Source organism: Prionailurus bengalensis, chromosome A3 (genome assembly GCF_016509475.1).
Source record: "Prionailurus bengalensis isolate Pbe53 chromosome A3, Fcat_Pben_1.1_paternal_pri, whole genome shotgun sequence".
Classification (NCBI taxonomy): domain Eukaryota; kingdom Metazoa; phylum Chordata; class Mammalia; order Carnivora; family Felidae; genus Prionailurus; species Prionailurus bengalensis.
Genome location: NC_057354.1, coordinates 54,330,576 through 54,353,561, shown reverse-complemented (window position 1 = coordinate 54,353,561; position 22,986 = coordinate 54,330,576). Strand labels below are relative to the sequence as shown.

The following is a 22,986-nucleotide window of genomic DNA, read 5'->3' as shown; positions in this document are numbered from 1 at the left end:
GTGTCTGACACAAAGCCTACTTCCCTGGGTGAAACCCCAGAAGGTGCCTACAGGCTGCAATGCCTCTTTGGGGAGACCCTCCTCTGAAGGACCAATGAGCAAACGCATGCACAAACTCCTAACTCATATTCAACCTTCCGTCTGCCAGGGACAGAGTCGTGGTGACTACCGTGCTGGTGTGTGACTTTCCACCATGGCATGTTGCAGGATCTCTGCACACGCACACGCATGCATGCACACACACACCAGGGACCCGGAAAAGGAACTGCCGAGTCTTTCAGAATGGCTGGGTTTCACTGTGTCCGTGGTTTTGTCCTGGGTGGGGATCAGGAGTCATTCACTTAGGACTTCGAGCATCAGGAAGTTTTTATCAAGCATTAGGGTGACTCCTCCAAGTTTGAGACACAGCAACACAAAACCAGTGGAAACCTAAGAGAAGACAATGCTCGGGGTGCCACCCGAGTGAGCATATGTAAGCACACGCAGGTAAAGAACACGTGGCTTGCTTCGATAACTGGGCTTTGGAAACCGTGGCCAGGCTGCAGTAATACACAACCCCAGATGGTAAGCTGGCATCAGAAGGTCTCTTCCCCTATTTCTAGGGCCCAAGAAGGGTGAAGGGTTTGGTAGGCAAGCCTGACTGATCAACAAGTGGTAACTCAAGAGATACAGTGAGGGAACAAAGACTCCTTCCTCCCCAAATATCTCCAGAGGACAGAAATGCTGCCAGCAGGGATTAAATGAACTCTCCCTCAAACGCTCTCTTTTAAAATGCAATCATTGCTTGGCAACTACTGTCGCCAGCTACTGAACAACACAGCATGATCACAGTCACTGTCTTCGCCAATGGCAGGTGCCGGAGGACAGAACACAGAAGCCCTGCTTCGGGAGAGCAGGTGCCGACCAAGAGCTGACCATCTGCCACCCCCTCCACGGTTGTGGGCAGACTGCTCGGAAGGCAGGGATGGGGACAGAAGAAACAAGAAGTGCTCCTGGGTACGACGGGCCATCCTCTATGGAGGATGCTTCCATAATCCTCCTGACACCGCTGGGAGAAGTGCACTCACATCCCCAAAGCAATAGGATCATGAGGCCCTGAATAGTGACCTGGGTAATTCCCCTACGACCTCTCCTAAATGCATCCTGATGAGGTCTGCAGGCTGTTACAAAACACAGAGCAGTCTTGCCGTGCAGGGTTCTCCAAAGTGCTAAAAAGTTCCAATTCGCTCTCAGTGGTGGTGGAGGGAGGAGGACACACAAGGTCAGGGGCCGCTAGCTATGTGTCTGCCTGGCAATCACCCTCAACAGCCCTGCTTTGGTCTTAACAATCAGCCCAGAGTGTTCGCTGTGCAGCGCATGGTGAAGCCAGGAGGGGTAAGTACTACTCTGCCAGTTTCTGGCTGGGACTTGTGGGGTGTGGAGGGCCAGGTGCTCAGCGAGTAAGCCGTGGAGCCAGGAGACAGGACAAGGCTGGCACTAGGCAACTCCAGGCCACGAGTCTTAACCCCTACGGATGAATACTACCTTCAAATATTTGACTTAGAAGCTGCTTGCTGAATATATATTTTTCAAACTAAAACATATATACCAACTATGTAATTTTTTAAAAGTACCCTGGGGTGCCTCAGTGGCTCAGTCGGTTAAGTGTCCGGTTTCAGCTCAGGTCATGATCTCACAGTTCACGAGTTCAAGCCCCACGTCAGACTCTGTGCTGACAGCTCAGAGCCTGGAGCCTGCTTCAGATTCTGTGTCTCCCTCTCTTTCTGCCCCTCCCCCGCTCACATTCTGTGTGTCTCTCTCTCTCAAGAATAAATAAATATTAAAAAAAATTAAAACAAAAAGGTACCCTGATGTCAGAAAATAAAACAAAACCCAAAAGGCCACTGGACTAGATGATTTCTGAGTTTTCAGTCTTTCTGCTTGGCCAATCTATGGTTTTATGAATGGTGGCTTGTTTTGCAGACCCAGTCCTGTAGGTGGGCCACAGACCCCAGAGAGTCAGACTCACGTGGGGCCGTGAGCTCAAATGCGCACCAACCACTGACCACAGCGAGTGGACAAATCCCCACATTTGAAGTCCCCAGATTCATCCAAGTGCACAAAGAACGCAGACCTTAATTCTTCCCTGACAAGTTCAAAGGACAGGTTTCCCCTGGGATCCAGAAGTAGAGCGTTTCTATGAAACCCTTCATAAGCTGGGATGACATAAAACAAAGAAGCAATTACCATGAATTTATATGGGAAAATTTTTGAGTGTTCCCGGACTCCAAAAGTAACCTCTCTTCGCCTTTTCTGATACCCAAGGACACACCTTGCTAACATGAACAGAATAAACCGAGACAAAGCCCAGATGGTCCCGGACACAGGTCAAGGCTCTGGCACCTGGCGCGATGCTGAGATGCTGTGTGTGGCTTCTGGGTAAGGCGCTCGGGGAGGGTAGGGGGGTGGGGGGAGGGCTCACAGCCTCTGTAATGGCTCGCTGAAAAACCAACCCTGAATGCTACTTTTGCCTTTCACGTGTTTTTGTAAAGGTGACGATCCTGTTTGGGTTCCATCTCATTCCACCCCCTGGAAGAAGACGCACGGGAGCTTCTCCTTCTGTAAAGGATGTGTTCTGAAACGTGTACGTGCGATAGATTTTTCTGGGAAGTCAGGTTCTATTTAGAATATGTTAGCATATTTCCATACATGAAAACAAACTCAGGATTCTGAGAATCTTTTGGAAAAGGGAAAATCGTCCTTTAGATCTTTAGAAAAAGATCTCTAAAATCTTTAGACCAAGATTATTCATGCCTCTTTTCATCTTGATTATATTCTCCATCCTTATCCATTGGATTTATTCAGAGTAAGATACAACCACATACCATATGGGGTCTTCCCAATGAAGTGACAACTGACACTTCAGAGGAGATGTGTCATGTAAAAAAAAAAAAAAAAGAGTTTAAGTTATTGAAATAACTAAGTAAAAATATGCCAAAGGATGATGGTTTATCTTTCTCTCTGGTCATTCTTTTTTCATCTGTTTCCAGACAGCGTAAATTGTACACCTGACGCTTTGAATGTATCTTGCTATCTTGAAAGGCTGAATTTATAACTATAAACTGGCACAGTTCCTTGGTGGCTAACCTCACCGCTCTATCAGCAGCTGGTCATTACAGAGCAATGCCGTGTGGACTGCCGGCCTGGGTGTCCTCACTGAGTGCGTGTGCTTCAGGGCAGCGCCGACGCCCGTGGACTCAGAGCTGCACCTCCTCTCGCCCAGCCAAGCTTCCTCACCCGCAATGCCCCACCGGGACCACCAGGAAAGGGCCAAGGAGCACGCGCTGCCGCCAGTGTGGGTCCTGACTCCACTTACAGGCGGGGGAGCTAAGAACAAGTTTTGTAGCCCACCTTCCCATCTGGAAAATGGGCCACCCACCCCTACCTCCAAGGCGTCATGAGAATGAGGGAATATTAAACAGACTATGCCCTACAGGCAGAGCCCTAACAGAGGCCAGCACACCACAGGCCCTCACAGCCCACAGGGTCCGGCTGCTCTGCGTCACCCAGAACAGGACTGCAGGGCAGCACCCCCAGAACTGTGGGGCACTGAACTGAGCACTTAGGGTCCACACGGCTACATCCACTAAGGAAGCACAAGCAGCAGTAAAGTCAGAGTTCTGAAAATCAGTCACTTGGGAGTGAGAACCCCAAAGATGGTCTGATTTGCCCCAGACCAGGCCACACCCCGAGGGGCCAACATTGGTTCCCTCAGACCAGGCCACACCCAGAGGAGCCAACCCCATATGGACAGGAAGTGTCCGACCTACTCTTTCTGGGAGCTAATATAATAATGCCGAGTAAAAGATTTTACTTGGGTCCTAAACATTTACATCCTTCACAGTCTTCACATGGCAGCGTTTATTTGTTTTGTCCTTATTTTTATCTCTGGATGGGACTACGGGTAACAATTTTTCTTCCTTCCTGCTCATCTGTGTTTTCTTATTTTCTATTCCTGGCCCTGCATCCTGCCAGAGCAGGAACACAAAACACTTTTCGACTGCAGGAAATGCACCAATGTTTCTCTCCTCCTCCTCAGCATGGATTCAGACTAAGGAGGGAGACGGAAGCCGCAGGGGGCCCAGTTGTGGACCCATGGCTCTCCCTGCAAGGAAGCAGAGTTATTTGTAAGGCAAATAGTAGTGGGGTGAAGGTGGGAAGCCCATGCTGTGCCTTCTTCACAGGCCTCTCAGAACTCGGGCAAGGCCAGTGACCTCCGCCCCAGTGCACGGCCCTTGACTGTGCTGTCCACACATCAAGAGGCGTGACCTCTACTTGTCTGCTGTGTGGCCACCAGAATCAGACATGACCCTGCCACCCAGAGGCACGGCCACTCCCTGACCTAGTGGCTACCCCACAGGAGCAGGAGCAGTGCTGCGGCGGAAGGCGGTGGCATCACATCTGCTTACGAGTCCCAACTCGCCACAAGGGGCATGTGCTATTTCCAGATGACAGTGACTGTAACACTCACCCCAACACGAGTCCTTGGACAGGTGTGCCAAACAATGTGATGAGTCTGGACAAGTCTACAGGCCACTAGGTGCTGTCAGCCGAGACCCCAAGCTTCTCAAAAGCACAGAGCCTTTCTTCCACAAGGCATTCTCAGACCTAGTACCAGGACATAGTTCCCACAGGTAGAGCCCCTGGTGTTCCAGTGAGAAGCACACGATTAACTTGACCATGGATGTGACTCTTCCATCCACACAACACTCGTCTGCTGGGGCCTTCGGTGTGTGAAGCACATCCCAGACATTCCACAGTAAAGGCATCATTCAAGTGAGGGACTGTCCTTCACCAGGACAGCCCCTGCAATGCAGGGACACCCTCTTGACAGGGCTCTTATCAGGGACACTTAGGCACAGACCAACTGTACACACAAGGGGCTTCTAATGGGAACATGAGTTTACAGTTTTCAGAGTAATGCTACTTGTGCCATTAACCTCCCAAGACCTCCGTGAGCAGAAACATAAATGCTGACAGATCCAGATTTATCTAGATGCTACATTCCCGATATCATGAGCCAGATGAATCGGATGCAATGGTAGTTTGTGTTTGAAATGAGTACCCTAGCTAGTGTGTGGATGTGTATCACAGTTCCTGGCATACAGTCGGTGCTCAATAAATGATGGCTATATTATTACTATTACAATTACCATGGGCTCATACCTTGAGGAGATAGCTATTCTCTATAGACACTCCTTAGACTCACTGAATAAAAGTTCAATTAAAATGACCTATTTGCCCACCAGCTTTAACCTATCTAAAAATTCACTAAGAAACACCACAAGAATGAAAGCAAAAGAAAACAGTTGAGAAACACAAGTCTTCAAACTCTTTATACAATAAAATTGCGACACATGCCCCTTAAGAACACAGGTTAGTCTTCTCAAGTACCAACATATCCAGACGTTGTTCTCTGTATCTGGGAGGCCATCTTACGTACATTTTATTTTAATATTTATTTATTTTTGCGAGAGAGAGAGCCAGAGTGAGAGCAGGGAGGGGCAGAGAGAGAGGGAGACACAGAATCTGAAAAACTCCAGGCTCTGAGCTGTCAGCACAGAGCCCGATGTGGGGCTCAAACTCACAGACTGCGAGATCATGACCCCAGTCAAAGTTGGACACTTAACTGACTTAGCTACCCAGATGCCCTGGGAGGCAATCTTAAATTGCGGGGTCAAGGTATTCTGGACTCAAGAATGAGAAAGTTATGCCCTTTCTATAACTGATTAATGCTTCTCCTTTTTTAAAATAATTTTTTTAATGTTTATTTATTTTTGAGAGAGAGAGCATGAGCAGGGGAGGGGCAGAGACGGGGGGAGACAGAAGATCCGATAGAACAGAGCCCAGTGCAGGGCTTGAACTCACAAACTGTTGAGATCATGACCTGAGCCAAAGTCTGACGCTTCTGAAGACTGAGCCACCCAGGCGTCCACTGATTACTGTTTCTTAAAATAAATGGATAATACAAGCCGATTGCCCAAAGTAGCTTAGAAAGCAATTAGTTTTGCTTCTGGCTGAGAAAAAAGACAGAATAAATAAATGCCCACATAGGCAGAGGTTATTTTATGGGTCTTTAATGTTGGTATTTCACTAAAAATATAAGGGAAAAAACCCCTCCTGAGAACTCTCCTCTGAAAAAAAGAAAGATGCTCAGGGACACTCAGTGCCGGGCACATTGACAACGCCTCTCCCCTCACTGCCATCTGAGGTCGCCTGCTGCTCCCAGGGACAGGCAATCAAGTCTCTAAGTCCTAGGAGTATGGGCCACACCATCTGACTGCAGTCCACAATGATTTATGCCCATATCCCTCCCTCTACTAGAGGGCATGTCTGGGGGGGACCTCAGAAAGCTGGTCCAAGCTCAGGGACAGTGACCAAGGAAAGGATGGACTAGCCTGGGTCCTTGCCTGGAGGCAGAGCTGGGGTGGGAACCGAGGCCCTCCACCTCTTGGTCAGTGGGCTCTTTTGGCTACAGCATGTGGGTGACCAGATCTGCCCCATGACACCATCCATGGGAGAAACCTCCAGTACAGCAATGAATAATTAAGAAGGCAGGAAACAGTATGAAATAAATATAAACAACAATTCCTAAGAAAGTTCAAATTAAAGCAATAATGAATTCATTTGTAGACCTATTAAATAACTCAGAAGAAAAGTAAACAACAACAAAAATAAACTTCGCTAATTTGAAGGCTTCAGGAAAACACGGGCACTTACTAACTGCTGATGGGCAATTAGGCAATAAAGAAATGTACCATTCATAGTCATGTAACAGCATTCCAAACCAAAGAATGTATCTCCAGGAAACTGTTTTTTAAAACGGACATACACGGGAAAAGCTGCTGATAATACTATTAATTTACAGTAGTGGGAAACTAAACTCTCCCAGTAGCCACTTAAACACGGCATTTCATCCCTGTATGGCGCTTTGCATTTGACGGGACAGGTGCTCCATGTGTCTACACCCCAAGCCCCCCAGGATGCGGTTCGATACCTGCTTCATGTAGGCATAGCACATGGTCTCGGCAACGCGCTTCCCTTCATCGTAGCAGGCTCGGGGTCCTATTGGATTCACGTGGCCCCAGTAATCTTCACTCTGAGGGTGGACTTCAGGATCTGTGAGTGCAGGAAAGTGAGACCATGTGTTCATCAAGCTTGTATGCATCGTGAACAATGAATATTTACGATGCAAGAGACTGCTCTAGAAAGACCAGGGTAAACATTTACAAATGGAGAGACCCTGATCAATGCTGCACTGCCCATTCTCTAAGTTCCAGTGGGACAGGCTGGACAGTACCTTTACAGGGGAAGAAATAAAGTAAAAGACCAGGGTTCTCTCAACTGCAAGACCCTCTCCCGTAAACTGTTCTTAACACTTAATTATACAAGCTATAATTAAATGTAATCTACGTGAAGGGATGTATGGTTCAACTTTATACTTATAAAATATGTAACTACAGCAAAGCCTGTACTTCTTGAAATAACTTCAGGAGCACCTCTGTGGAACACAAGGACTTCCCCACGTGCCAACAACCCTAGAACAAACTCGAGAGCCTCAATGAGACATTAGTACCCTGGTCTGTGTAGGTGGAAGGACGGAGCGTCCCTGAGGCAAATGACCGCTTGTTCCCTTAGCACACATTTTATATTTCCCAACTTTTGTTTTTCTGGTGTGTAAACCAATCACATTTTAAGATGTGCCAAAGGCACAGACCATTTAAAGAAACCTAGTAACAAATTCTTTTTTAACACAAGTGTATTTTGGGTATGTGGATACCTAATTTATATGGCACACTAGGAATTTTATACAGCCATAGCCAAAAAACCTGGACAGTGCACAGGAGCTCTGTGTTATAAATTCATCTCGTGCTTATCTTATAGCCAAAATCTGACTGCAGCTCACAGATACAGAGTCACGAATACACAGGTGCCTGAGTCGGCCGGCCCCCCTCGGAGACTGGTGCCCCCCACCCCTGCAGCGTGGCCGAATCCAGGGGCAGGTTCAGACCTCTCTATCCAGTGCTGTGGTTTAAAGTTCTCGTAAGAAGGGGGCATGTTTCTACTACAGGATGAGAGAAGAGGTCTATGGCAAATACCCCCTGAGAGGAGAAAACCAGCAACTTAATTTCACACAGATGTTAACAGAGATGGACATTAGGCCTTTTCTGGGAATTTCTGACAAGGGCCAGGCAAGCTAGACTCCAAAGAGACCATCATAAATTTGGCAAATGGTAAGAAAGAAGACCAGGCACACGCCTGCATCTGTCCCTCAATCGGCACCCCTGGGCTGAAGTGTCCAGGGTGCCCAAGGTTGAAGACACCACTTTAAAAGTGCCCACTCTCTGTGATAAAAGTAAAGGTCTAGAGTCACAATTGATTTCCAATTAGTCTCCCCTTCTCAGCATTTTGTGAGGCTAACACACTAAGCACCCACTCCACAAAATGCCAGTTTCCTGCACTATTCAAACATCAGAGCAGACCAGTTACACCCTGATGTTACTTAAGAACCCTAAAAACTGATGACAAACTGTCATCAAATGTGCAGATAATAAATGAAGTGAGAGGAGGAAGAAGGCTGGACAGGGAAAAGATGTCACTCACTGTGCCCTTTTGGCCAACATGAGGAGTACCTTTATATTTGAGACATTTAAAAAGATTCAGCCCTTTGAGGTGCACCTGGGTGGCTCAGTTGGTTAAGTGTCCTACTCTCGATCTTGCTCAGGTCATGATCTCACGGTTCATGGAATCAAGCCCCGCGTCAGATGCTGCGCTGACAGTGTGGAGCCTCCTTGGGATTCTCTCTCTCCCCCTCTCTCTGACCCTCCCCTGCGTGCTCTCTCTCCAAATTAAAAAAAAAAAAAAAAAAAAAAAAAAAATCCAGCCCTCTCAACTGTGATATATAAAGCTCATCAGAGGAAGAGAAGGGGAATCATCCAATGACTTATAAAGGAAAACTGACCCCTTGTGAAGTCTTGCTATGGAAAGAAACAGGGAGGTGGAATGCAAACCTACTCAGCTGTCTGTTCTAAAAGCAATGAGGGGAACAGGTAGGGGGTGGACGCTTTTAACTGCCAAGATTTCATTTTCACAGAGATTACAAAGAATAGAACTGCATTTAGTAGAACTCCTCTTTTTCTAGATTTTTTTTTCGCTCAGTTCCCTTATTTAAAGAAAAAAAAAAAAAGCATCTCTTCCTATTTTGCCCCTTCACTTCATTTCTCTGTCCAAAACAGTAATGTGAAGTAGATAAGTTGCACGTCAGGGTCTAGCTTCTGCTGCTTCAACAATGCCGTCCTCCACAACCCTGCACCCGTTGGTTTGGGGCTGAACCCGCACCCCTCATTCTGCTCCTATCCCAGGCTGGCTTAATGGGCCTGGAGGGGAGGTAAAGTTCTGCAGGTTGGCAAAACAGGCTCGTGGTTTTCTGGCATTCCCTACTTCAGGTTCTTCCAGAAGTCGTTATACAACAGGTGAGGCAATCAGTACATATCTCTTTGCCAAGCAAGCAAAAGCTCTCGGTGGGTCAGGCTCACAGCACCCACTGCTCATACTGAAGAATAACGTGCTCCAGCTAACCTGGCCAAAAAAACCCTACTGCATGATTTCTGGGGTCCTTTCAGAGCCGAATGGGAAACACCCCTCTGTGGCTTTGTAAATGGCGGGGCCTCCTGGGCAAGGTGACATGAAGCAGTCGTCCAAGGGTGTTCTTCGGTGGGAGGAAAAGGGGTTCGCGCCTTTTCCGAGAGCAGACCACGGGTGGCTGACAGGTGGCCTCGCTGCTGGCTCGCGCACAAGCAGGGAGAGTGGGCTGGGCCGTCTTACACACGGAATCCTGCACTCATTTTTGATTCCTTCTTCACCTGAGACAGTCCCATGGGCCCAGAGCAAGCACGACTGGGGGAGCCCCACCACTCACCTCCATACACCTCCGAGGTGGAGGCCAGGAGCAGGCGAGCGCCGACTCGTTTTGCCAGCCCTACGGAAAGCAAAGATACGATCAGAGAAGCTGACAACCTCAGGGAAACGAGGAAGTTACAGAAGCGCATGCATGTTTTTGTGGCCAGTTGATGCAGTTTTTTAGTATGAATTGTATCTGATCATCTGTGCCCTGTGCACCATCCACTCATATTGCATCTACCTTGAAGCAAACAAACAAAAAACCAAAATAGAAGAACACAAACGAAACCTCAGAGGCACAGTATTTAGTTGGACACTTGTAGGTGCAGGTACAGGCAGGGCCAAATGGAGAATCTGTTAGTTTGGTGAGGTGTGGGTTCGGGGTTACCACCAGTAGGCAGAAGGCAAGGCCATTCGCACCTTCCCTTCCACCGTCCCTGTGACGCGGCCCACCTGCCACTTCCTCGACGTGCCCCCTGGCATTCTGACTGTGCCGGAGCCAGCCCCCGCCGGCTGGGCCCCTCCACACCGCAGCCCCCCCCCCCCCCGCCACCTCCTTCAAGGCTGGGCTGCAACAGCCCCTTCTCCAAAACGAGTCATGACATCCCTGTGTCGGGCTCTAAACGCTTTCCTGCACAGACCCCTTGCAGGCAGAATGGACTAGAACACTGTGCTCGGTGGTTGTCAGGTAGGTATGGAAAGTCTCCAGGCACTCACAAAGTCCCAATGTTCATCAGAGGCTCACGGCAGCTGTGTGCCAAAGAGGCCCATCGCCCTTCACTTAACCCAATGGCTCCCGAACGTACTCCCCCTCTGAGCCTTTGTGGACAGATGCCACCAGGTCGACAGGCCGGGGATGCCACACACCCAGTGCTGCACGCATGCCCGCCCACGGGGCAGAGGTCCAGCGAGGTGTCTGTGAAGTGCTAGGGCTGGGAGCTGGGTGTATGCACACAGCCTGCGGGCACTTCTGGAGGTAGCCAGGCGACACAGAAGGGCCCTGGCATGAGGGGCCCTGGGGTGTGGGTGTGGGAGCACCCAGGGGAGGAAAGCAGGGAGCCATGAAGACGCCCAAGAACAAGAGAGCAGGGCTGCCAAATAGGAAGGATCTGGAGATCATCTGTGCAAATGCCACAACGTGCTGGAACAAATAAATGCTAAAAAGGGACGTAGCAGCATCTGGAATTTATAGGCTAAGGCTACCAACACCACAGGTCTGTCTCTTTCACTATTTCAGACCTCGGAAGTCTGCCGAGTGATCACTATACCACATCACTGCATAGACGCAACGGTGGCAGTTTCAAAAGGAAGGACCCCAGGGTGTTGGGTGTTTTTTTTTGTTTTGTTTTGTTTGTAATACACTTTTGAGGTAACTGTAGAGTCAAATGTGGTCATACAGAGTCAACAGAGAGAGACCCTGCATAGCCTCTACTGAATTCTCCCCAACAGTAAAAGGCTGCAAAACCAGAGTACAATGTCCCAAGCAGGACACTGACATGGATACACTTAGGACCCAGAGCATCTCCATCATCATGAGGACCCTTGGCGGGGAGCCAGGGGAGCCCCACCTGTGTTGTTCTAGTGCCCAGATGTTTATGCAGAGACTGGACAAAGGGGTCTCATCTTGAAGAAACCGAGCACGGGCCCAGAGAAGTGGGGAGCCACAGAGAGGGAAGGGCCCCACCAGGAAGAGGCCGGGGGGGTTCACTGCATCTTGTCTCAAGTGCAAAGTGATTAATGACAGCACCTCTCTCCGTCTGGAATATGAAGCCTTTGTGGCCGAGCGACTGTCCCCCACCTTCAGCTTTTGTCCCTGTCATTCCTGAAAGGAGTTTATCATTCCTTCAGGACTTCCAGGTCTAATCTCACCCATGGCCCATGAGTCCCTTCTGCCTGGAACTCTAACAGCATTTCACTGGCACCTCCCTTTGGGAACATTCCCTACCTCCTTGGTGTCACTGGTGCCTGGGCCCATATATCGCCTTCTCCAGGAAACACCAAGTTCCCTGGCAAAAGACAGGACGGTGCCTGGGCACAGTGACTGCACAATGGATGCTATCTTCTTAAACATCACGTGCTTGGTGGCTCCTCTGTTGTATCTCACTTGGGTACGAAGGAGGCGGCTGGGGCGGCAGAGGGAGTGTGGGGAGGGGTGGGAGCAGCAGGCAACTCTACCAGTGTCTTACCTCTGAGCAGAAGGGAGACCCTGTTCTGTCTGGTGACCAGGGCAGGGGTTGTAACCAAGGGAACATAGCCCCTTCTACACTAGGAGAATGAATCATCTATTTCTTGCAGAGCTGGACCCCTCAAACTGTTTAGTCTACGAGGACTGAAAACCAGTCTCCGGCATCCCTTTCGGTCCCTTGTCTCCATCCTTCCCTCGAATTACAATTTAGTGCTGCATTTCCCAAACCCATTTATAGAAGCTGTCTTAAATGTTACCATAATTAAATCCATTTTTCACTTGACATTTTAAAAAGTGGTTCCTTTTTCCCCACTTTGCAACTAATCAAAACTCCCAGTTTTTGAAACCTGTGTCAAACTTAAGATGCCTCTGATTTCAAGCATTCATAGGTACGCATTATCCACAGCTACCAATCTACGGCGTGTTGTTTGTAACACGCACCCGTGGCCCCCTTTGGTGAATCCCGCAGTTCAGCCTAGACTTGGGCACTCAGCTTGGACAACCCCACAAGGTCGGCCGGTTTTCTGCTCCTCCCAGGAGCACTCCTGAAACCCCCGTGCGTGCAGTCCGCACCGACCTGGCCTTGGATCAGAGTCGCCGGTGCCTCTTCCAGCTCAGAGGCACACACACCATGTATCACAGGGTAAAGTGAAGGAAGGTGTCACGCAGTCACACACACAGTCACAGTGACAGGTGGTCACTCTCGGGGGATTCAACTGTGGCAGTGCAGACTGGTTACTAGGATGGTGGTGTCCCCCATGACAACTCTGATGGCTCGTAAAGTCACTCCAGGGGTGAGGGAGGGGTCTAAAGTCCAAGACGAAGCTCTAACAGAACGTCGATGGCCTATGCTTGGGATTGCCTACAACATTCCCCAAAACAGCTGCGAAATAAGAGAAGGACAACTTACCTAGCATGTTTAACGTCCCGATCGTATTGGTCTTCAGCGTCTTGATGGGGTTATACATGTAGTTTGGAGGGGAGGCCGGAGAGGCCAGGTGGTATATCTGGTCAACTAAAGGAGACAAAAATGGAAGTTTGTGATTTCCATGGAAAACATTAAAAATACTCTGAATTCCCAAGAATCAGACTGTATGATACAGGCATTTCTGTAGCACTGAAATTCTAGTTGTTACTGTTTTACTCTTCATAAAAAGGAATTTGCTTTTGCAATTAGAAGAACTTTAAACAAAAATAGAAAGTCTAATTGTCTGCAACAAAAACACATGGGGGCCCAGTAATCTGGGCCTGTTCTCTAACCAGAGTCAATCTGATTCCAGAGTTGACTGTTTTCTGAGATCTGTCCCAGATACAGCATGCAAATCAGGAGGAAGACCAATTTTTCAGACACTGAATTAAACATGAACATCCAAAGCAAGCAACGTTTTTAATTTGTAAAACCAATCTGACATAAAAGCACTAACGTACGGGAGGAAATAATCTTTTGCTTTGTTTTTGCAAATCTTGTGTACATAAAACCAGACCCTGAGATGACAGTTGGGGGGTAGTTTCTGTTTTTCATTGATTATTTTTTAATTTTTGTTTTCATTGTTTATTTTTGAGACAGAGAAAGACAGCGTGAGCGGGGGAGGGAGAGAAAGAGAGGAAGACACAGAAGCAGAAGCAGGCTCCAGGCTCTGAGCTGTCAGCACAGAGCGTGACGTGGGGCTCAAACTCACCAGCTGTGAGATCATGACCTGAGCTGAAGTTGGACGCCCAACTGACTGAGCCACCCAGGCGCCCCCTCATTGACTGATTATTTATTGAGGATCTGCTTAGTGGCTCCCGAGCAAAAAGACACACTGGAAACTAACGTTAATAATGAGAATTCACTCACTGAATGCCTATTTCGTGAAGGACACAGGACAAGGGTGGGGATACAATGACAAATCACCAGCTCTGGGGGATTCTGGCCTGATGAAGGAGACTGGGCGAGGGGGTCTTGCTTCGAGGCAGGCCTGGCTGTGCAGAGAGATGGGCCAGGAGCTCATTCCCGGCTGGGCTACTTGGGAGTGGGTGTGCTGCGCACCAGGGATGGGAAAGGGTGAGGCTACAAGGCAAGAGTTTCTGCTGCGGCTCTGAAAGGTCTCAGTGAAAATGTGGTCCAGCTACAGCATGTGAGACTTTAAATACCAAGATAGAATCTGGATTTGCACTGACAAAGAAGACCACTTAGTTCAGAGCAAGAGACATTCTGAGAACCTGGATTTTGGCACCAATCACTAAGCAGCTGATAACGCATTGTAATAATCACCATAATTTTGAGGGTAAAATACCATTATTCCTGTTTTACATGAGAGATTACGAAGCTTGCAGGTGAAGCAGCTAAATAATGACAACGCCAGGATTTGAACCCAGTTCCATTTTAATCCAAACCCAGAGCTTTTTGAGCATTATACGGTACTGCCATCACTAGAGTTGTAGTTGGAGGGTGGTTTTTACAGCCACAAATGGTGAAATGACTGGGTTCTGCACGACTCCCCTGTGTACAGGCATTCACTGGAACATCCCCATCCCCAACCCTTGCTCTCTGCCACACAGCAGAGAGGCCCTTGGGAAGCAATGTCTCCCTGTCAAATAGCATGTATAGGAAAGCCATCCCTCCAGACAAAGTCTATTCTGTGCCACTGCACTTCAGCTCCAAGTGAAAGAAAATGTCACCACCATCACAGCGAGCCAAGGAATGGGGGATCTGAAACACCACAGCCAAAACGAATCCTCCTTGTACATGGCTTCAGCGCCCATTCAAGAGGGCCTGCAGGGACCTCCTTGGCCTCCCATCCTCTTCCTAACCAGGGACCACTGCTCTCTTTTTAGGTAATGGCACATTAGGGGCTAGGTTTTAGAAACCACAGGCAAACCGGCAAACTAGGAAAAACAGTTCCCATGGTGAATTCTCCAATGTAACTTTCTCAGAAAACATCCCCTCCCACCAAAAAATGCCCACCCTCCCCCCCGACACTCACTCACCACCCATGCCCTCCTGAAAATCTCCTGTCGTGCCCGGATGGCATAGGAATCACCACAGTGCCTTCAGGGGCCGGGGCTATTTCCTAACACTCTTCTCACCCAGGGGTGAGAGCCCGATGACAGTTTATCTTCACACAAGGGGCAGAAATGATGCCTCCACACAAGAGCATAATATTCTAGGCTGTGAGCTTGGTCTCTACTTAATTCACGCTAATTATCACAGTCTTTCAAGCCCAAGCACATCTGGGAGGCTCAGTACACATGAGCCACCAAGACTAGGAGAAAGTGGAAGCCGGATGGTTCTATGAAGATAGTATCTTTGGGAAGGGGTTCTAGGTACTGCACAGGCTCATGGAAAAACCTGGTAAGTATATGTTTTTCCAATACCATGACCATCCCTCAAGAAAGCAAAAACAACATGTAAAAGACTATAGGCCCCATCTTCTGGATTATTTAACAAGGCTTCTTTTTTGCCAAGACTATTCCAGAAAACTTCTGATGTGGTTGCTTTAAAAAGTCTTAATTTTGGGGATGCCTGAGTGGCTCAGTCGCTTAAGTGTCCAACTCATGACTTTGGCTCAGCTCATGATCTCATAGTTCATAAGTTTGAGCCCCGCATTGGGCTCTACGCTGACGGCATGGAGCCTGCTTGGGATTCTGTCTCCCTCCCTCTCTGTCTCTCCCCTGCTTGTTCTCTATCTCTCTCAAAATAAATTAAAAATTTTTAAAGTCTCAGTTTTTTTTTAAAAGAAGATACTTCTGCAACACTATATCAAAATCTCAATAGCGATTTTTGCAGATACAGAAAAAAAAAACATTCTGAAATTCATATGGAATTTCAAGGAACACTGACTAGCCAAAACAATTTTGAAAAAGAGGAACAAAATTGGAAGACTTACATTTCCTGATTTCAAAACAGTACAGAACTACACTAATCAAAGCAGTGTGTTACTGGCATAAAGACAGATGTATACACCAATGGAATAGAATACAAAGTCTAGAAATAAAGCCTTGTATACATAGTTCAGTGATCTTTGATAAGAATACCAAGTCACTCAATGAAGAAAGGAGAGTCTCTAACTGTCAGTTGGGAAAACTGAGTATCTACATGCAAAAGAATAAAATTTTATTCTTATCTTATGCTATGTACAAAAGACCTAAATGTAACACCTAAAACAATAAAATTCTTAGAAGAAAACAGGGAGAAAGCTTCATGACATCATGGCAAAGATTTCTTGGATAGGACACAAAAAGCAAAGGCAACAGAAGCAAAAACAGAAAAATAGGAGTACATCAAACTTAAAAACTTTTCTGACAGAATCAAAGGACACAACAGTAAAAAGGCAAACTATACAATGGAAGAAAATATTTACAAGCCATATATATGAAAAGGTGTTAATATCCAGAATATATAAAGAACTCTTAAAAATCAACAGAATCAAAAAACTAAAAAAATGGCAAGGTCTTGTATGCCCAAAAATGATATACAAATGGCCAACAAGCATATGATAAGAGACTCAACATCATTAATCATCACAGAAATGTAAATCAAAACTACAATGAGGTATCATTTCACACCCATTAGGATGGCTACTATTTAAAAAGCAAAACAAAACAAAAACAAAACAACAAGTGTTGTTGAGGATGTGGAGAGAATGGAACCCTTGTACACTTTGGCGGTGACAGAAAATGGTGCAGCCACTATGGAAAACAGTGTGATGATTCCTCAAAGTCTTAAACAGAAGTAATGTAAGAACAGGAATCCCACTTCTGGGTATATGCTCAAAAGAATTGAAAGCAGGGTCTCGAAGAGAAATTTATAAACCCATGCTCACAGCAGCACTCTTCACAATGGCCCCCAGTAGATGCAACCTAAGTATCCATAGATAGATGAACAGATAAACAGAATATAGTGTTAGCGTGCATGTGCGTACACACACACACACACTGAAATATTATTCAACCTTAAAATTGAAAAAAATCCTGTCACATACTTACAACATAGATGTACTTTGAGGACATCACCCTAAGTGAAATAATCCGATCATGAAAAATAGGATTCCACTTACACGAGGTACTTAGAGTCGTCAAACTCAGAGACGCAAGGTAGAACAGTGACTACCAGGAGGAGCGTTACTGTTCAGTGGGTCCAGAGTTGCAGTTTTGCAGGTGAAAAAGTTCTGGAGAGCTGTCCTAACATAATATGTTTAACACTACAGACTGGTACACTTGAAATCAATGGTTCATATGGTAAAAAACAAAGTAAGATACTGATGAGCCGTAAAAGCAGATGAAAAGAGTATTAGTGGAAAAAGGGTATAACTTACTAAAGCTGAAGTCAAAATGAACAGTTTTTTGTGTACATATGTGTTCTCTTCCCTTTCTCTACTCTGGGAATATAAGAGCTAAAAATAAGGCTCATGAGCCACTGCCAGTCATTCAAGATTCTCAGTCAATCCTTGCTATGTATCTGTCACCCAGTGAAGCTTTCGAGTGAAAGATGCCTAGACCCCTGGCATCCAGGGGCAGACGTCTCAGGCAGGGAGACTCTGGACCTTTATAGACACAGATACTTTTAAAGCCACATTTGAAGACTACTAATTTAAAAGTAGAACCCACACTCTTGAAAGACCAATCTTTCTTTAAGAAAACACAAAACCTTTGAAAATGATTTATAGTCTGTTAATATGCAAGTTTGTTAAGAGTGTCTATCTAAATACGAGGAAAATCCTAGGATTGCTTTCTGACCCTCCCCTCTCCCCCAAGTTACTCAGAGTTGATAAACAGCTGAAAATAAGAAGCAAACAAAGATTTTACTGTGAGACCTGTAACTTAACAAGACACGTCTCACAAAATGCCATCATTTTAAGGCAGTTTCGTCCTTTCCAGCTTACAGACAGGACCGGTAACAGCAGTCTGTTCGTGCTCACCTGCTTCGAAGCTCAAGAACACAGGTGTATGTAGCTGACCACTAACTCCACATTCAGGTACAGCATTTCCAATTATTTTTTTATTTTTTAGTTTATTTATTTTGAGAGAGAGGGGGAGAGAGAGTGCAAACATGAGCGGGGGAGGGCAGGGAAAGAGGGAGAGAGAGAGAGAGAATCCCAAGCACGCTCTGCTCTCTCAGTGTAAAGCCTGGCACAGGGATTATTCCCATGAACCACGAGATCATAACCGGAACCAAAAATCAAGAGTCGGGACACTTAACCGACTGAGCCGCCCAGAAGTCCTTGCATTTTCTCTTTATAAAACATCTCATCACACCCCACTGCCTCTCTCAGGGCAGAAGCAGGCCAGATCCACAATGCAGTAAATCTGGCCGAACCTTCAGAGCTGAGTGCCACCCCAAAGAGCCTACTCGCACGTGCCTGGAACTGAGCTTGCGACCTCCGGATTTCTGCTCATGCAGGTGCAGCTGCCACGTGCTCCCCAAAGACCATGCAAATCGAGGGTACGGGTTGTGATCTCACAGAAGACATCATTCAGCACTGCTTTTACTCTTGAGGTGACAACCAATGCAGTGAAGAAAGGAAGGTCTCCAAGGCATCAAAGACCGCGGGAGAAAAGGGTGCCCTGAGAGCCCATCCCTCGTGAGTCTGACATCAAATAAAAGGTGCAAGCATTTCTAATCCGCTCCATCTCCTTTGCATATGCAGGATCCATACTTTCTCCTGCAAGGCTCAATTCAGATGTCAGTTTGTGTGGGGAGCCTTCTTGCGGGCCCTGGTCAGAGATCATCACTCTTACCACCGGCTGCCTGTGCCACTGGTTAATTACTGCGTTCTGCCTTGTCAAGTGCTTCCTACACATCCTGTTCACCAGATGAAAAGCTCACTAAGCACACGAAGCAATCCTTTTTCCTCCTTAGATCTCCACACAGCTTTGCTCTCTACAGCAGGGGGGCCGCCCTTGTTACCTATGAGCACACATGAAGGAAGATTCCTGGGCAGACCTAATGCATCAGAATGGCTAGACAGGCCTAGGAATCTGCCACAGAAAATAAATTCCCCTACATGGCGCCTTGGCCGGGGCCAATTTGGGAACGGTGCTCACTAAAAGTTAGCTGAGTGAAGAGACGAGCCATAGACTGGGGCCTTTTCATCCAAAAGACTATTCCATCTGCTCGCTCAGCCTGAGTGCAGCCTCTGTTACCCCTTGGAAAGGCTAGTAAGGTATGCCCTATAAAAACTATGTCACGACGCCTAAGTAGCAACACTGATGCACTGAAGAAGAACCTGAAATCCTATGAAAATTATTTCCAACAGCCCCTCCTTCCCATGAGAACGTGTTCTGCCTATAGCATTAATGACAGTAACTCTGGTTCCGGTCCTAAAAAGGACCACATGATGGAGGCTGTTGACTAATTATCCGGGTAAGGAATTATGAAGAGGAGAGCAAGGAGGGGTGGGGGGGGACTTTAGAACACGCATAACATAAATAATTGGAATGAGAGGTGCTATGAAAGTACTAAGTAATATTAATAATAACAGAACAGTAAAGTTAACCCTCACATCCCAGAGGGGGAGAAAAGCCCTCAAAAAAAATGTCAACTGCCTTATCAAAAAGTACACCAAAAATGAGCGTGGCATTCAAAAATCTAAGTTCAGGGGAGGGAGAGGAAGAAACAAGTAGAAAGGCATGCCCTCTCATTTGCTGGAGCTGTGCCTCTGGACTTGACCACCACGTGACCGTCCTGCGACCCTGTCACGTTTTCCAGGGCCATGTGCTGTAATCATGAAGAGAAAAATAGGAGCCTGAGAAATGAGCCCTAAAAGATTAGCTCAAATTAATGATCAAGGAAGGGAAACAGTACAGCAAGCCAGTATTTTCCTTTTTCACAGAATTTCCTTAAATAGGTCCAAAACAGTATGCCTGCCAAAACACAGGACATTATTTTCATGCTGGGAAGAGGATGGGCCAGGGGAGGGTACGGCAGAGGCTCGTTCGGCCCTACCATGGATTCTGAAAATAATACTGCAACTACACGCACCACAAACGAACGTTTTATATGTTTTCAAGATGAATTTCACTGTGCCTGCAGTCCACGCAGATGATATATAAATATAGAAGGAATAAGGTGTAGAAACTGAATGACTCTTGAGAAACCCCAAATTGCTCAGGTTCCATGAAAAAAAAAAAAACGAGTGTGCTCTCCTACCAAAGGGGAAATCCACATAAAAGCCTACTGAATGTTTACATCTCCTGGTGATTTATTTATTTATTATTTATTTATTTATTTTTGGCACAACTTCCCAGCATAGCCCAGTCCAACCGCCTCCCTGTGCCAGAGCCACACCTTACCTAACTGGTAAGGAGTTGCACCCTGCAGCTTTGGAAAAACTACAAAATAAAACAAAAGGTTGATTCTTGCTGTGAACTTGTGGGATTATTTAGCATACAGCAGAACCTCATCGTAAAGATACTCCTTACACGTTTTCTTTCCCTGCAGTCCAGGCTGGAGCCCTGCCACAAATACTACACAAGGTGTCCCTCTCTGCAACATGGAACAACGCGAGGCCTAACCCTTGTCCCCCAACACCAGTATTTACGATGGAAAACAGGATTTAAGAAGATACATAACGTTTCAGTGTAAAGACCAAATTTCTCTTGGCACAAAGAACTCAAACAGTGGGATTTTGCCTTCATTTCACATCAAATAATATTGACTTAATACGAAGGGAAGACTGTGTATGCCAGAGGTCTGGCTCAGCCCCAGGACCCAAAGTTATGGTCAGTGCTGCTGCCTGTCAATTTCCTGCAGCTGGCAGCCACCCACACCTCCCCTGGAATCTCCTCCAAGTGCCAGGGGATCACTGTGATAACACCAGGGTGAGAAAGCACCTATGATGCCAGAGATTCACTGCAGGATTTCCCCATGGCTCCAAGCTGAACAAAGCGGGGGATCTCCGATCTGCAGCCTCTACATTTTATGTTTACATTTGCAACAAACACTGAAAGAGAGAAAAAATTTTCTAAATTATAATTCAACAAAAATATTCTAATCAGAACAGCACTCCTCAAACACCTACGTCAACATGGACCCAGTGTCCTTGGCAAACACAGTTTCCATCCACCTTTCTTGAACAATTCTGGGGGATCTGGGTGTGACAGTCCAGCCTCTCCTCCTGTCTTCCCTGTCTTGGTGCCCACCTCTCCTGGCCCTGCACAGGATCTCCACACCTGGGTACAAGGTGGGTAATAGGGCTCCACGCACTGGTTCCCTCACCTGCACATGAGGATAATAAATGCCTACCTCACCCGTATGTTGAAAGAATGAAATCTGTTAATTATACACAGTGATTAGAATAGTGCCTGGAACACAGTGAGTATTCATTAAGTGTTTGCAATTGTTATTTTCTGCTTTCATTGTTCTGGACCTCTTACTCACAGGTACTGCATGTTCCAGGACTGGGCTTCCCATGACGCAATGGACGTCTCTGTCGTTTTCTGTCCTCTACAGAAATGTTGGTTTCAAGGTTGCTGCTTGTACAGATGGCGGACAAGTAAACTGGAACAGCTTTTGGGAGGGGCCCAGGCTATATACATCAGGAGCCTGGACATGAGTCTAAGACAGTGACAACAGTGACTTCGATGTGTATACGGGGCGGCTTTCTCAAGCAAGGTTCACAATGGCCCCATACTTGCAAACTTGCAGACACCCGAGACAACACCAATAAAACTATGTGAAATTTGCATGATGGGGAAGTGCTAATAAAATAACCTCCTGAACACACAGTTTAGTCTAGCCTGCCGCACACATGCTTAGAACGCTTACATTAGCCCACAGCTGGGCAAAGCCTACTTTGTAAAGAGCGTTGAATATTTCCTGTACCTTATCGAATACCGTACTGAAAGCAAAAGCAGAGAGTGGTTGTCAGTGTACCAGTTGCTGACTCTCGTTATCACTGGCTGACTAGGAGCTGTGGCCGCTGCCACTGCCCGGCATCACAAGAAGACAGGACTGCATGTCCTCAGCCCGGGAAAAGATCCAGATTAAAACTCTGAGGCATGGTTTCCACTGGATGTGTACTGTTGACCACACCGTCGTAGAGATGGAAAATCATTAAGTCGACCATCATTAAATCGGGGACCGTCTATACCTCCATCCTCCTTCAGCAGTGTCTGCTCCATTCTGAAAACCCTCCGGGGGTCAGTGCTCAGTTTCCTATGTGTCTTTAATCCTTGCCTGAACGGTCACAACGTTCTTTCTCTAGACATCCTCCCTTTTCACTGAGCCCACCCGTGGCCAACATCCGCCCAGCAGGCCTCCAGGCTGGAACAAGGGAGCTGTCCCAACACTGCACCTCATTTTCACCATCTCCATGGCCTGGCATCTCCCCCGCAAAACCCAAACACAACCTGCTACCCACCAACTCTCGCTTCTCCGAAACTTCCCCATGTCCTAAATAGATGGCTGGAAGAAGAATTAACTTTGCTCCTTCCAGAGTTCAATACAGATTCACCTTCTGCAACTTAAATGGTAGCATCTGGTAAAATCCAGAGTTCTTTTAAAGCAATATAAAACCAGATCAAGTTATTTCAGTGAGTATTACAATTCCTTCCAAAGAAGCTCTATCTCTTCTCTACAGTGCAGTCCAGACAATGCAGAGGCCTCTAACATAACCCCTGTGACAACAGCACCTCTGGTCTAAGTCAGTTTTACGGTTAATGACCACATAGCAGTCCCCAGATTCCGCGGTACCCCATTCCCAGCCCTGACGTGCACACCCCGCGTGTGTAGCAATCACTTTCTTCCCAATTCCACCACCACAATCTGAGTCCAGATGACAGTTACTTTCCCACAACAGTTACATGGCTAATGCCCCAGCTTCTGAAACATAATGGTTATGCTTTGAAAATAACAAGAGGAGGAAAGCTGTGCCGAAGGG

At 46.9% G+C, this 22,986-nt stretch overlaps 1 protein-coding gene across 2 annotated transcripts in view; it reads right to left on the bottom strand.

The window, feature by feature from the left end:
* The window catches only part of UXS1 (UDP-glucuronate decarboxylase 1), a 96,464-nt gene that overhangs the window by 20,789 nt on the left and 52,689 nt on the right, over positions 1 to 22,986 (bottom strand). For both annotated transcript variants that reach the window (XM_043603038.1, XM_043603037.1), the window contains exons 7-9: positions 13,035 to 13,139; positions 9,959 to 10,018; positions 7,037 to 7,158 (exon numbers count right to left, since the gene is read on the bottom strand). In XM_043603038.1, coding sequence (XP_043458973.1) covers positions 7,037 to 7,158; positions 9,959 to 10,018; positions 13,035 to 13,139 — 287 coding nt within the window. The remainder of the gene's footprint in view (positions 1 to 7,036; positions 7,159 to 9,958; positions 10,019 to 13,034; positions 13,140 to 22,986) is intronic.